The sequence below is a fragment of the Loxodonta africana genome, chromosome 13 (genome assembly GCF_030014295.1).
Source record: "Loxodonta africana isolate mLoxAfr1 chromosome 13, mLoxAfr1.hap2, whole genome shotgun sequence".
In the NCBI taxonomy this organism is placed as follows: Eukaryota; Metazoa; Chordata; class Mammalia; order Proboscidea; family Elephantidae; genus Loxodonta; species Loxodonta africana.
The window spans coordinates 56763390-56778410 of record NC_087354.1 but is presented as its reverse complement, the minus strand read 5'-3'; the positions used below and the strand labels follow the sequence as shown (position 1 = coordinate 56778410).

Here is a 15021-nt window from a genome sequence, read left to right as displayed (position 1 = left end):
CAGAGCCACGGGCCAGGGTTAGGGCTAGGGCTGGGATGGCAGAGCCACGGGCCAGGGTTAGGGCAGGGATGGATGGCAGAGCCATGGGCCAGGGTTAGGGCTGGGATGGCAGAGCCACGGGCCAGGGTTAGGGCAGGGATGGATGGCAGAGCCACGGGCCAGGGTTAGGGCAGGGATGGATGGCAGAGCCACGGGCCAGGGTTAGGGCTGGGATGGCAGAGCCACGGGCCAGGGTTAGGGCTGGGATGGCAGAGCCACGGGCCAGGGTTAGGGCAGGGATGGATGGCAGAGCCACGGGCCAGGGTTAGGGCTGGGATGGCAGAGCCACGGGCCAGGGTTAGGGCTGGGATGGCAGAGCCACAGGCCAGGGTTAGGGCAGGGATGGATGGCAGAGCCATGGGCCAGGGTTAGGGCTGGGATGGCAGAGCCACGGGCCAGGGTTAGGGCAGGGATGGATGGCAGAGCCATGGGCCAGGGTTAGGGCTGGGATGGCAGAGCCACGGGCCAGGGTTAGGGCAGGGATGGATGGCAGAGCCACGGGCCAGGGTTAGGGCAGGGATGGATGGCAGAGCCACGGGCCAGGGTTAGGGCAGGGATGGATGGCAGAGCCACGGGCCAGGGTTAGGGCAGGGATGGATGGCAGAGCCACGGGCCAGGGTTAGGGCTGGGATGGCAGAGCCACGGGCCAGGGTTAGGGCTGGGATGGCAGAGCCACGGGCCAGGGTTAGGGCAGGGATGGATGGCAGAGCCACGGGCCAGGGTTAGGGCTGGGATGGCAGAGCCACGGGCCAGGGTTAGGGCTGGGATGGCAGAGCCACGGGCCAGGGTTAGGGCTGGGATGGCAGAGCCACGGGCCAGGGTTAGGGCAGGGATGGATGGCAGAGCCACGGGCCAGGGTTAGGGCTGGGATGGCAGAGCCACTGGCCAGGGTTAGGGCTGGGATGGCAGAGCCACGGGCCAGGGTTAGGGCTGGGATGGCAGAGCCACGGGCCAGGGTTAGGGCAGGGATGGATGGCAGAGCCAAGGGCCAGGGTTAGGGCTGGGATGGCAGAGCCACGGGCCAGGGTTAGGGCTGGGATGGCAGAGCCACGGGCCAGGGTTAGGGCAGGGATGGATGGCAGAGCCAAGGGCCAGGGTTAGGGCTGGGATGGCAGATCCATGGGAAGCCAGATGAGCTGTCTACAGAGACTTCTGAGCTGGGAAGGGAAACGATAAACAAGGGCCCCCACGGGCAGGGTTAGACCAGCTGGAAGAGGGGTGTGTAGGGGATTGCTTGTAAAGAGAAAAGCTAAAGATGAGGAGGCTAGGAAGTGACAAGACAAGCATAGCACAAAGCACAGCAGCTAGCCTCAGGGTTGTGCAGAGGATGCTGGGAGAGCTGACCACATGGGCCCAGGTGAGGAATTCTCTCTCAGGGCCCCCTCCCACAGAGACATGAAAAGCACTATATTAAGTTTCTCCACTTGGGGGTCTACACACACATTCACACACATCCTGCTGGTTATTTGCAGTCCTTTGTCCTGCTCTGTGCCCTGCAGTCTGCGCCCTGGGGTCTGTGCCCTGCGGACAGCCCTGCTTTCTGGCTGATTTGGCCAATGGGAGGCAGTGGCAGGAGTCTACAGTGCTAGAGGGGAGAAAGGCTGCCTGCTTCCTTTCCACTGGGCCTGCAGTGGCTGCATCCTTCAGCTCAGCTGTTTCCTTCCTCCGTCCCTTCAAGCTTGGGGCTAATAATGGATTCTTACTATTCCTTGTCCCCAGGTCCCCACTTTGTTCCCTTAACACTGCTCCCACTGCTGTAAATAACTTTTATTTAAGTCTCTTCAAAAATTCCAGCTAAATGTGCTGTCGGTTTCCTGCAAAGCCTGTATACAAACACACACCAACAATTTCCCAGTGGCTACTCCACACATGTGAAGGTATAACAGTATCTGTACTGTACTGTATTACTAAGTCATAGTATATGCTTTTGTGTGCTTCTGTACACTGATTTGGTAAAGATCTGTTTTATCGATGGCATACTCTTCATTGGTCATACACATATCTACATGATATCAACACAAAGCATATACAATTATAAAGTGCATTATATGGATTCAAACTGCCAACTTTTTGGTTAACCACTGTGCCACCAGGGTTTCCAATTTTATAAGTAGAAATTATAAGTAGAACAGGATCAAAGAGGTCAGTGGCATTAGACTGGGGTTTGGCTTAGTGGCGGCAGGGAAACCTTAGATCTGATTCACGATAACATAGTGAAACCATGTAGAGAGATGGCAAACATGGTAAATGTCTTTAAAATTGGCAGAGAGGCTAATGTTTACATTGTTGATGAGATCCAATTGGAAAGGACTGGGAAACTCGAATCCAACAAACTTTGATTTGTTTTAAACACAGCTAATCCTATGATGCCATGTGTACTATCCGTAAGTACTCAACCATTCCAGAAGTTTTAACCTGCCCATTTTCTCTGATGCTGGTTTAGTTTGCAGTGTTCCATTTTGAAGAACATCCCAGCCACAGGAAGCAGCTAGACCCTGTATGCATCATTAGCATTTGGTAAGAAGAGAACTGGGTAGCAGAGGAGGATATGGCCGGGCCTGGCACTGGGGCAGAGGAGGAAGCCCGGGGCACTTACGGGAGTTCTTGGGCAGACCGGGTCCGATGCTGACCTGCAGCACTTTGTTACTGGGCTTGAGGACGGCCATGTCGCCGAAGCCTTGGTGGAATTGCACTTGCCGGGAGCCGCCTGCACTCCAGGGACCCCAGTTCTCCTTTTTCAGCTTCAGTTCAAGCCTGGGACAAGCAGATTTGTTGGAGTGAACAAGCTGGAACAAACCAATGAGAAAACGGTGCTCACCAGCCCCAGCATGGAGATTGGCTGCTGGGCAAACCTGGTATAAAAATGAGGCAGATGGGGGAATCTGAACCAGGCTCGGTGCCCTGAGGAAGGGCAGAGGGTTCCAGGATGTGGCCTGGCTGCAGGAAGAGCCGGCCAGACCAGGGGAAGAAACATGTGGGACCTGCGCCTGTGAGAAGCCAGCTCCATCAAAGGTGCCCATGTCATGCCATGACGACACCCACATAGGTGGTTTCAGGTGGGTCTGCCCGGGGGACAAAAGGAAGGGGAGAATTTTGAGATCATGCTGGCTATGCTGTGTTCTTGTGCCTCTCTGTTCTCCCAGGATGTGTGTTTGAGTGTGTGGATGACAGAGATGTCAGACACAAGCCAGGTGAAGGCTCCTTAGCATAAAATGTAGTTGCTAATTACTTAAGTTCTAATTCATTCAGGCAGGGGAAAAAAACAAACAATGGGAACCAAAATCCAAATAGGAGGGAGGTTTGCCCACAATTCCAAAACTCCCAGGGAATTTTAATTTTTCCACATTGCCCATATGCCTTGCTGTTGCTGGGTGCTGTCAAGTCAATTCTGACTCGTAGTGACCCTATATGACATAGTAGAATTGCCCCACAGGGTTTCCTAGGCTGAAATCTTTACGGGAGCCGATCACCGGGTCTTTTCTACCGAGGAGCCATTGATGGGTTCATACGGCCGACCTTTCAGTTAGGAGCTGAGCGCTTAACCAGTGCGCCACCAGGGCTCCTTCCCACATGCCTACATAGTGCAATTCCGTATTTTTTAACTGAAATATTTTCTCATGTGGTAAGACAGGAAAACATAACTTTAAGTAATTGCATATTATTCTATCAAGTGTCTATATATATTTTTCCTTATTCCCTTACCACAAATTCCCTGAAATGAATAATGGCTCCTGGTATCAAGGGCCATGTTGCTCTTAGGAAAGGCTGTAATGGATTCATATAGCCTCCAGTGTCTATTTCACTACAACCACGGCAGCATTAGTTATATTAGGCTTCCTTCTTTGTAAGACTAAGACTTTCTCTAGGCCTCATTCTTGTGAGTAGAGAGAGATGGAGGGTACTCCGTTTTACAGATAGGGACATTTAAGAAGAAAAGCTAAATAATTTGTATCCGTCAAATATGAGATTAGAAACTCAACAGCAGGCTAATGTCTGGTCCATGAGACCACATGGCCAAAACAAGTGAAGGCGGGCTGACAGACAAGGCATTAGTCATCAGCAGCCAAGTCCCCAAATACCCACCAATAGGTTTTCTTTATGTATTCGTTTCCCCATCACTTTCTTCTGCTTCCCACATGACTGTAATCTTGAGGCTCTCCGAAATATAAGACACTTATTGGTGATATATAAAATCTGTCTTTCACTTCAGTGACTTTTGTCCAAATGATAAAATGTAACACTCTATGAAGTCATTATTTTATAGAAATGCAAAAGTGACCTTTTCAAAGTCTGTGACAACTATCTAGATGTTCCCAACGGGGAAGGTGAGGCACACAGAGCCAAAGCCACTAGAGCCAGGCTGAGCCCAGGCCTACCCTCCTCCCAGGCCTGGACCCTAGGGCTGAGCACAAGCTCCTTTTAATTTTATTTAGACGTTTGGGCCCCAGATCTCAACTTACGTATTGCTGAATTTCAGAGGTAGTTGCTTCTGGGTTTTTTCCTCATAACGCTTTGCTAAGAGGCTTAAGAATTCAGTTTTGAAGACGGATTCAAGCAAACTGTCATACTCTTGCTCATGGAGAATAAAAATGTCATCCTGCATAGTACTGTGAAGAGATGAACAGACTCAATGAGAGTCTAAATAAACTTTTCTTTATTCCATTATTTTTCACTCACTTTTTTTTGGTATGTAAATTGTACTTCAGTTGAGTTGATTTTAAAAAAAGAAGTGAGCTACTACTGACACATGAAACAACATGGACAAATTTCAAAATAATTATGCTGAGTGAAAGAAGCCTGACTCAAAGGTGAACATATTGCATGATGCCATTTGTATGAAGTCTTATAAGAGGCTAAATTAAACTTTGGTGATAGAAATCAGAAGAGTTGTTGCCTCTGGGCAAGGGGGGATGGGCCATACGCGGGCACTTACGGAGGAAGAAGGCACAGGAGAAGGTCTTGGAATGATGAAAATATTCTGTATCATTGAGGCTGTCAAAATTCAAACTATACACTTAAAATCTATGCATTTTATAATATGCAAATTATAAGAATTTTAACAAGGAGAGAATAAACCAAAATAAGGGGATATTGAATGGGTTCAAAATAGACTTGAGAAGATAGTACGGGACACCTGGAAGAACAATGAATGACCTCATATTCCCCAATGACGGAGAGGATTCGCTCACTTTTTTCTCTTGTACGACAGTACTAGGTTTCATATATCCTTTCTGTAATAATTAACACACGACAGCCAAACCAAAAAACCATTGCTGTCAAGTTGATTCCAACTCATAGTGACCCTATAGGACAGAGCAGAACTACTCTGTAGGATTTCCAAGGCTGTAATCTTTACTGAAGCAGACTGCCACATCTTTCTCCCTCCAAGCGGCTGGAGGGTTCAAACCGCTGACATTTTGGTTAGCAGTCAAGGGCTTAAACCGCGGGGCCACCAGGGAGCCTTACACACAAAAATAGTCAATTACATAGAATTGCTGAAATCTGTTTTCGAAAGAAGTTCACAGCCTACCAAAAGCATAATTCCACATGATTTTTAAAATCAGAAATTTAAGGACCAGTTAGTCTGTATAAAAAAAGAATCCATTTTCAAATCCAATCTCTGTGTTCTTAAGATCATAAAATACACCAGAAATTGACTCAAACTCCAGAATGTCATAAACAGGATGCAGCTGAAAGGGAACACTTCTCAGGTAAGTTTCCAGTTAATAGTTTATGATATGGTTGTAGCTGTTGTGATAAATCCGAACTTGGAGAGTTGTAAGCTCGGTTATCAAAGGGGAAGCCAACATCCTAGCCTTCATACGCATTTATTAAGAAGCTGTTGCCATATCACGTTCTGCTTCTCCTTGGTGCCAGGTGCTACCAGGCGTAGCAATGCATCCCAGTACAGAGGTACGCAACACGGCCATGCAAACAGTGACGAGCACATACCATCACCTTAGAGCTAATGAACTCCATGGGGCAAGGAAAGAACACACCTTGGCAGGAAGTGCACTTATTTAGACAGGATGGGGCTGTGAAGAAACCCATGCCTACAGGACTGAGACTGTGAGGAGCCGGAGGAAGAGAGAGGCAGAGACCAAGCCGCCGGTCCCGGGGGCAATGCTTGGTGGTAGGCGGACCTGGACCAGACAGAGTTCTGCCTCCAGGCCTAGCTAGACTTGTGGAAAGCTACAACACACACATATTCGAGAGTTGTACTCCCTAGCTCAGCTGGATGAGGCTTCATGTTATACAAGTTTACAATTACTGTCAAAGACCAAGGTAAGCCTTGAAAGGATGACATTTTATTAGGGACTTTCCAGGCATTAAAAATAAGTAAGTGATCACCCAAGAAAAAAGCCAATGTGCTAGGACGTTCCCTGTAAAAAGGCAAGTTGGTGTCAGGCTGACTACAAGAGCCCAAGGTGGGTAGAAATGAAAGCTGTTCGTGAGGCAGGGACACTGAAGCTCAGGAGCACAGGACAGAAAGACTTGAGCCTGGAGAAGACTGGGACTCAGGTGTATACTTCATCCATGGGATAAAGCCAGTCCAAAAAGTAACTCCAGACCCAGGGATCATGAATGGGCATTCCTGCAATTACAATTCCCCCGGCCCTAAGCAAAAGTAAATAAATGAATGAATAAGTGAACCTGCTTCAATGAATTGACTAGGGTAACACTTTAATCTCTCTGCAGGGAAGGCCAAAGAGATGGTTCCTCTAGTAACCAGAGCTGAGCTGTATCACCCAGGGGCTGTGCTCTCCTTCCGGGGCTCTGGTACCACTGTGCCAGCAGGATTACTGTGGCCAGGGGTGGATCACCCAGTAAGCCATGTATGCAAGGGCTTAATTGTGCTTACTTACTAATCAGTAGTGCACCATCTCGCATGGGTTTCACCACATCTTTGACGTGGAGAAAAACAGGTGAAATGGTGCACTAGTGATTACTAAGTAAGCACGAGTAGGCCCGTGCGTACCTGGCTTATTGGGTGATCCGTCCCTGACTGTAGTAGTGACAAAGCCAGAACGGTGATGCAAATGTGTCCCATGGAGGACAAGGGTGAAGGAGAATCTCTGGTATTGGGGATTCTTTTCCTGTGTATAATTTGATAAATTTAAACTGTAGCTCCTGTGGTCTCTCTGTTCAGTCCAATGAATAAGTCAAGGTCAGGGCCAGGCTGCTGGCTTGTCAGGAATCTTTTCTTTCTGCTGTCTCCCTAGGACCTGGGCTGAGGCAAGGAGCTAATGACCTGCAGCTGATCAAGCAAGTAGCTCTAGCCACATCCTCTCTCCCTGAAACCTCAGCACCTCTGTCTTTCTTTGGGAAAGAGGCCTGATAACCGACAGGAGAAGAAAGGTCTAATGTAGAACCAGAGCACAACTGGAATCTGAAAGCACAAGATGGCAACATGCACAAACCACAGTGAAGGCCTGGAGCAAACTAGAAGATACCAGCATTGGGGGAGTTGAGCTTGGCCTTTCACAACCCATTTACTCAAGAATATTCTGATGGCACAGAGGCCTCCTTGGATGTGCAGTCAGAACGCTTTACCGGCATTTTTGGAGGAAAAGTGGCCATTTGGGGGGAGCATTTGGTCATTATTATTACAAACATCCCTGTATCACAGCCATGCTTCCTACCCACTGATAGTTGGGATATAGGTCTTGCTGTTGTGATGAAGGCAGTGGGGATGTAGCTCAGTGGTGGAGTGCATGCTTAGCATGCATGAGGTCCTGGGTTCAATCCCCAGCACCTCCATTCTTTGGAAACCCTGGTGGCGTAGTGGTTAAGTGCTACGGCTGCTAACCAAAGGATCAGCAGTTCGAATTCGCCAGGCGCTCCTTGGAAACTCTATGGGGCAGTTCTACTCTATCCTATAGGGTCGCTATGAGTCAGAATCGACTTGACGGCACTGGGTTTGGTTTTTTGTTTGGTTGTGATGAAGACTGACTAATGGTGGTTTAAACAACACAGTGTTTTTACCTGTCACTCAATAAAAACCCAACAGCACGTGCAAAAGCAATTCAGGATCAACATGCCAGTTCTAGAGTGTCTGGAAGCCAGGCACCTACTCCTTGTCCTTAAAGGCATGACCTGAAATTTGTTCAATCACTTTTGCCCAGATGCCATTGGCCAGAACATTGTCACATGGTTACACCTAGCCACAAGGAGGCCTGGGAAATGGTTGGGCAGCAGCCACCAATATGTAAAGCAACCAAGTATTGGGGGAGAGCCCACAATCTCCACTCTACCTGTTTCGTTCACAAACTTTTCCAAAACTGGAAATCTCTTCCAAAATGTTGAGAATTCCATAAAGGTTGGCTGCAAAACTATTATCGTCCTGTTTCTGGTTAGATGAAAACTCTGAAATTGTCTTAACCACTTTAATTGTAGCAATTCAAAAATTCAAAAAGCACTTATGTAAAAGCTGCTAGAAAACACTCTCCCAAGTAACTCTGAATAATGCACGCATCCTAGCACAGGTGTAAGAAAACCACCACATGAGGGTGAGAGTGTGTGCAGTGGGGAAAGGGTAACAATAAACTTGGGTGTAGGGTGAGGAACACCAGAATCGCCTTTCTGTTTTAGTTGCTCAGCAAAATGCCCTCTTGGACATGTCTCAACATGTCTGGTTGCCTGGCTGCACTTTAGGCAGGACAGTGATTACTGAACAGGGCTAAATGAACCCAGCTCAAGTCACCTTGAGTGGTTTAATGTGCTCGGATTCACTATGAGTTTCATGACCATAAAGAAAAAAAGCAAGCAGGTCAAAAATTTCAAGGTCAATTATCAGCATGAGGCTGGAAATTAGAAGAGATGTGTTTGAACACTTTGACTTCAACCATCAAATTCAAAATCCCTCCCTCAGTGGCCCAGGCCTGAGAGTAAAACTATCTTCACCTGGGCAAAGTCTCAGCTTATTCCCTTCTCCTCCGCCCATGCTCCTAGACCTGAAAACAAAGCTTCTATGTTTATTTACGCTAAAATCCAGACTCATCTTTGGCCTTCACCCGTCTTTCTCATGGTCAAGCTGCAACTCCTTACACATGGCTGAGCTGTGCTTGTGCGGACAGCTGCTGCTAGTCCCTGGTTTGGCTCTGTGCTTGTTTTTTCTTCCCCCATCTTTGTGGTTTATGGCTGTATTGCTGACAACACTAGAAAATCTTGTTTTTACTCCCTTAACCAGTATCATCACAAAAATGTTAGTTACTGTCTTAGTTATCTAGTGCTGCTATAGCAGAAATACCACAAGTGGGTGGCTTTAACAAACAGAAATTTATTCTCTCACAGTTCAGGAGGCTAGAAGTCTGAATTCGGGGTTCTGGCTGTAGGGGACGGCTTTCTGTCTCTGTTGGCTCTGGGGAAGGTCCTTATCTCTTCAGCTTCTGCTTCCTGGTTCCTTGGAGTTCTCCATGTGTCTTGGCATCTATCTTACCCCATCTTCTTCTCTCTGCTCACTTGTTTAATCACTTTAGTATCTCAAAATACACCCTGTACTAATCCTGCCTCATTAACATAACAAAGACAGCCTATGCTAAAATGGGATTGTAACCGCAAGCACAGAGGTTAGGATTTACAACACATTTTGGGGGGACATAATTCAAACCGTAACAGCTACAAAACACTGAGCAAAGTCCTCATGGTTTTTACCTTTTTTTTTTAAGCTGAAAAAGCAACTTCCAAAGATAGCCCAGCCTTTACTTAAGCCTTTATAAAATGTTCTTCCTAATTATGAAATCTACGCTCCTTGTAGTAAACTGGAAAATACAGAGAAGAATAAAGAAGAAAATAAACCTCACCCAGAATTCCATCACTCAGAGAAACCAGTGGCACCTTCAGATCCTTCTTTAATTTCTCTGAGAAAGCTAGACACATGTGTCAGCCTCAGTGGTGGTGTGTACTCCTCTAAGAAACCTCTCCTGACCCCCAGGTGAAAGGGGCCTCCCCGTCTTTGGTGTCCCAGAGTATCCTGTATGTAACTCTCTGAACACCTGAAACAGTGTGGCGCATGTTTACTTGGGTGTCCGCTCCCTGTCTTTCGCTCTGGATCCTGCATTTGGCTCATCATCATCTAACCTCTGATTCTCGGGACCTGAGCTAGAGGACTGCCACATTGCCTGCTGATCTTGGGATTCATCAATGTCATCAGCCTGTGAGCCAGCAGCCTGCTATGTGACTGGCCGATCTTGGGTTCATCAGCTTCTGCAGCCCATGAGCCAGCACCTTGCTGTCTGACCTGCCAAGTTTGTAATTCATTGGCCTCCACAGCCCATGAGCCAGCAGCCTGCCATCTGACGTGCTGCTCTGGGGTTCTCCAGCCCCAGCTGCTACATGAGTCAGAAGAAGCTTCCAGCCTGACACCTGGCCCATGGACTTGGGGCTCGCCAGCCTCTACAACCACATGAACCATTTCCTTGAGATAAATCTCTCTCTCTCTATTTTTTATATATACGCAGTTCACTGGTTTTACTTCTCTAGAGAATCTTGCCTAAAACACAAGACTTGATGCAGGTGGGGGTTCAGTTCAACAATGTTGACAGCTCCCAGGTTCCCAAAGCCTAACGCCACAGCAGGTCAAGATTTCAGCAATGCTTCAGGTCAGACAAAGAGGCAGCAAAGTGGGCTATTCTTATTGCCAGAAGACTTAACACATCTAGGCAATGAAATATCCTAGACAAGAATGTTGTGACCGGGAAGCTGGGGCCTCAGTGTAAAGCACTTTGTTGTTGCTGTGTGCCGTCAAGTTGATTACGGCTCACAGCAACCCTATATGACAGAGTAGAAATGCCCCATAGGGTTTCCTAGGCTGTAATCTTTATGGGAGCAGATCACCAGGTCTTTTCTCCTGTGAAACGGCTAGTGGGTTCAAATAGCCAACCTTTTGGTTACCAGTCAGTGCTTAACCATTGAGCCACCAGGGCTCCTTAAAGTACCTTTAGTACTTTTTAAAGTTGCTTTTCCAATTACATATAGGTATTAGAAAACCTACTGACTCTGGCAGTCAGATAGCTTTTGGTCTTAGGCCTTCTGGTGGTCAGCTACTGGAATGACAGGGAATATTAGAAGCTTCATCAAAGAGAGCCCCAAATACGTGACTTCATGGCACCGATCTCATCATCTACAACAGAAAAGCAAAGAGCATGGGCTATTACACCTTGTGGCCACTTTGCTGGCACCTGGAATAAGAGTAAGGCCAGGTTAGGACTTGGACAAGAAGCTCTTAAAGGATGCTTTAAAAAGGGACTCATGGCCCTCCGTTAGCAGACACCCCAAGCCTCTAGAAATCTGGTGTTGTCCGAACTATACATTGATGTATGACCTCCTGATAACTCTGAATCTCACCAAGTCCCCAGTGAAGGCAGGGGTATAGGGATCAGTGTTCTGGTCTAACTTTCATTTAGATAAGAATTTTCCCTGTTCAAATTATCCCAGAATTCCTTGAGCAGCTGCAGCCTTCCTATCTCTCTGAGCCATTGGCCCTAACTCTATCTGCTGTGATCCTATTTTTTTCTTGCAAATGAAAATTTTGAAAAATTTCAACTATAACTCAAGTAGGTCTATTTCAGTATATTCATAAAAGATAAAAGAGTTCTAAAAATATAATGTCTGCCGGAAGATTAAAAACACTTTTTATTCTGAAAAATTTCAAACATATAAAAGAGTAGAGAGAATAGTAAAATGAACCTCTACACATCAGACAGTTTTAACAATTATCAACCCACAGACAATCCCGTTTATCTACACCTTTACTCCCCGGCTTCCACACGGGTTATTTTAAAGCAAAGTACAGACATTATGTCACTTCATCTTTAAATATTTCAATGTATAGTTCTTAAAGACACTCTTTAAATAAAAATAACAACAATATATACCATCAGATCCGAAGAATAAATAATAAGTCCTTAATATCAAGTATTTAGTCATGTTTCCATTTCCTGAATCATCTCATAATGGTTTTTTGCTTTGACAGTAGTTACGAGTGACAGATGGGGCTGAAAGATCAAGCTTGCAAGGCACTTTGACAATCTGAACTATGAGAGGCCATTAGCCAAACCAGTTGCTGTCGAGTTGATTCCAGCTCGCAGCGACCCCATGTGTGTCAGAGTAGAACTGTGCTCCACAGGATTTTCAATGGCTGATCTTTGGGAAGTAGATAAGTAGGGCTTTCTTGTGAGGTGCCTCTGGGTGGACTCGAGCCTCCAACCTTTCCGTTAGCAACTGAGTGTTTTAACCATTTGTACCATCCAGGAACCCTAAGAAGCCATCCGTTGACATAATTCCAGCTTATAGTAAACTCATAAGTCTCAAAAATTCTTCAAAATACATACAGATGTTATAATTTTTTTTTTCTGAAGTACAAGACAACTGTTAAAATCTTTCTTTATACCATGACTGAAGTATTTTGTTAAAACACCCACATACACACGTTCCTTGGTCTTTTACCACATTCAGCTTCTATTCTGGGTTCGATTCTGCACAAACCACTGTCCCTCCAGCTCCTCCCCGGATGCGGTCCCTGACTCCTCGCCTAATCCAATGTACACAGGACAGAATGGAGCAGCATTAGTCTTGGGTAAGCGTAAGGTTCCAGAAGCTACAACATGCAAAGTCACAAGTTAAAATGACTCAGGCCCTTTTTTTTTTCCCCCTTTCTAAAACTTTTAAGCTAAGTACCTCATTTTATCACACCCTCTAAAAACGAAAGGCCAGAAGGAAGCAAATTGCCAGATCATGAATATGAAAGAGAAAGAAGAAAAAGCAGTTGGTTTTACCACGAGACTCTGTATCCCAGAGGCTGTAAGAAAAAAAAAAGACAGAAATCTGAGTGTGAACAGCCAGACCTTGATAATCCTCAAGGACTTGATCACCAATATCCTAAGTGTCAAGGTGTTCTGTACGAATGTAGATACTTCTTGATTACTACTCATGGTCACCATGAGCCTTATGTTGGTGCTGTGAGAACAGCACTCCTTGAGTGGTCCGGAGGTTGGAGGGCAGACCAGACAATAATGACAGCAAGGACAACAACTACCGTCAGAATAAAGACCACATGTGCCCTGGAGCTATGATCCCTCAATGTGTAGCCAAAGCTACTATCCAGGGTACATTTCAGCCAACCCAGTTTAGCCCAGGTAGTGCTGGTTGCCATGCAAGGAAAAAGAAAAGTGTCATGGATTGAATTGGGTCCCCCCAAAATATCCGTCAACTTGGCTAGTCCATGATTCCCAGTATTGTTGATTGTCTACCATTTTGTCATGTGATGTGATTTTCCTCTGTGTTGTAAATCCTGTCTCTATGATGTTAACGAGATGGGATTAGCAGCAGTTATGTTAATGTGGCATGACTCAGTCCACAAGATTAGGTTGTGTCCTAAATCAGTCTCTTTTGAGATATAAATGATAGAAGCAAGCAGAGAGACCAGAGGTCCTCATACCAAGAAAGTTAGCACCAGGAACAGAGCGTGTCCTTTGGACCTGAGGTTTCTGCGCCAAGAAGCTCCTAGGCCAGGGGAAGACTGATGACAAGGACCTTCTTCTCGAATCGACACAGAGAGAAAGCCTTCCCCTGGAGCTGGCTCTGAATTTGGACTTCTAACCTCCTAAACTCTGAGAGAATGAATTTCTCTTTGTTAAAGCCATTCACTTGTGATATTTCTGTTATAGCAGCACTAGATAACTAAGACAAAAAGCTTCCTATAGGGTTCCTTGGAACACCAGGAAAAACCTGTGGACCTTTAGGGTCCAGCCAACACGGAAGATTGTGGCCAGCAGGCTGCCCCACTTAGGCTACAACTTGGGCCAGTGGACCCCGTGCTCAGAGAGACCTTCTGAAAAGCAGGTCACACCTGGAGCTTTTCCTGACATCAGTGGCAATGAGACCTACCTGAAAAAAGGATACTGGTGGATTCATCTGCTTAGGAATTTCTCTGCACCCTGAGCTGGCATGTTTTAAACACGTACCCCCACTGCACCGCCCAATCCTTTATTCAGCAAAATTAGGAACAGATACAATCAGAAGCCACAGTGACACAAACAAGAATGGACACAATATGAGTGTGCTTTGGATTATCACACTGGGAACCACATTGGTGTCAGGATTTCCAGTCTGGTAGGTCAGGTGCCTGAGTGTACAAAACCCCTGCTTTTTCCTAAGCATGGCAGTTTTGTGTTCAGTGTGGAAAAAGGGTTTAGAGAGGTGTCCCAATTCCAGGATGTGTTCAGTAAACCACTACTTTTTTAATGTAATGGCTGCCCAAAGCTTCCCCTGGCAAAGCCTTACAGGGCGGCAGGGCTATAACTCAAGGAAGAAGCAATTGGGCTTCAGGGGTCCTTTCTTTTCAGAGGGAACTTAGTCTGACAGTTCTTAGCATGTGAGGATTTAGGGAAGTCTCCTTATGCATAGGAGTCCCTCTGCCAAAAGAAAGCCAGACGCTGACAGAAAGAATCAAGGGTTCCAATTGCCTGTGAACTTGTATTTGGACGGAGCACTTGGCAATGACTCCAGGGCGACAGATTATGAAGACCAATTTGCATTTCCTCCCCATGTATGAATGGGCAGAAAGAACCCTAAGGAGCCTCCAAGAAACTTTCCTTCCAGGACTATCCGAGGTCACAACAAATTGAAGTGGACAGCTCTAATGGCAACTATTGCTTAAGGAACTTTGCTGGTGAAATGAGTCAAGTTTTCAAACTGGGTGAGGTCGGGTGCGGGACAGGGCTCTGGACCCTCAGCTCTGCTTCAGTAAGACCAAGTCTACCCCGATTTGTTCCACATATTAGGATTATTTCTAAGATGTTATGGGAACAAAGGATCTGCGTATCCCTTGGTTAGAGGAGGTGGCCAGAAGGCAACTTTCTTGTTATCTTATTCCTGTCGTATGAGGACTCCCTGACATTTATGAAGTTCAAGTCTCCTGGGGAGGAAGGGAAAATTCAGTGCTCTTCATCGTAATTTTATCAACCAGGAGCCCAACCAGGC

General features: G+C 46.4%; 1 protein-coding gene and 1 non-coding gene across 3 annotated transcripts in view; one reads left to right on the top strand and one right to left on the bottom strand.

Annotated features, from left to right (window-relative positions):
• MYO1E (myosin IE) overlaps positions 1-15021 on the bottom strand; it is a 211818-nt gene that overhangs the window by 25444 nt on the left and 171353 nt on the right. For both annotated transcript variants that reach the window (XR_010317438.1, XM_023558297.2), the window contains exons 23-24: positions 4500-4646; positions 2636-2793 (exon numbers count right to left, since the gene is read on the bottom strand). Coding sequence is in view for 1 of the 2 variants with exons in the window: in XM_023558297.2 (XP_023414065.1) it covers positions 2636-2793; positions 4500-4646 (305 nt within the window). In the remaining variant the exon portion in view is untranslated. The remainder of the gene's footprint in view (positions 1-2635; positions 2794-4499; positions 4647-15021) is intronic.
• On the top strand, positions 7729-7800 carry TRNAA-AGC (transfer RNA alanine (anticodon AGC)). Its single transcript has one exon. It is a non-coding gene; the product is annotated as a tRNA-Ala (tRNA).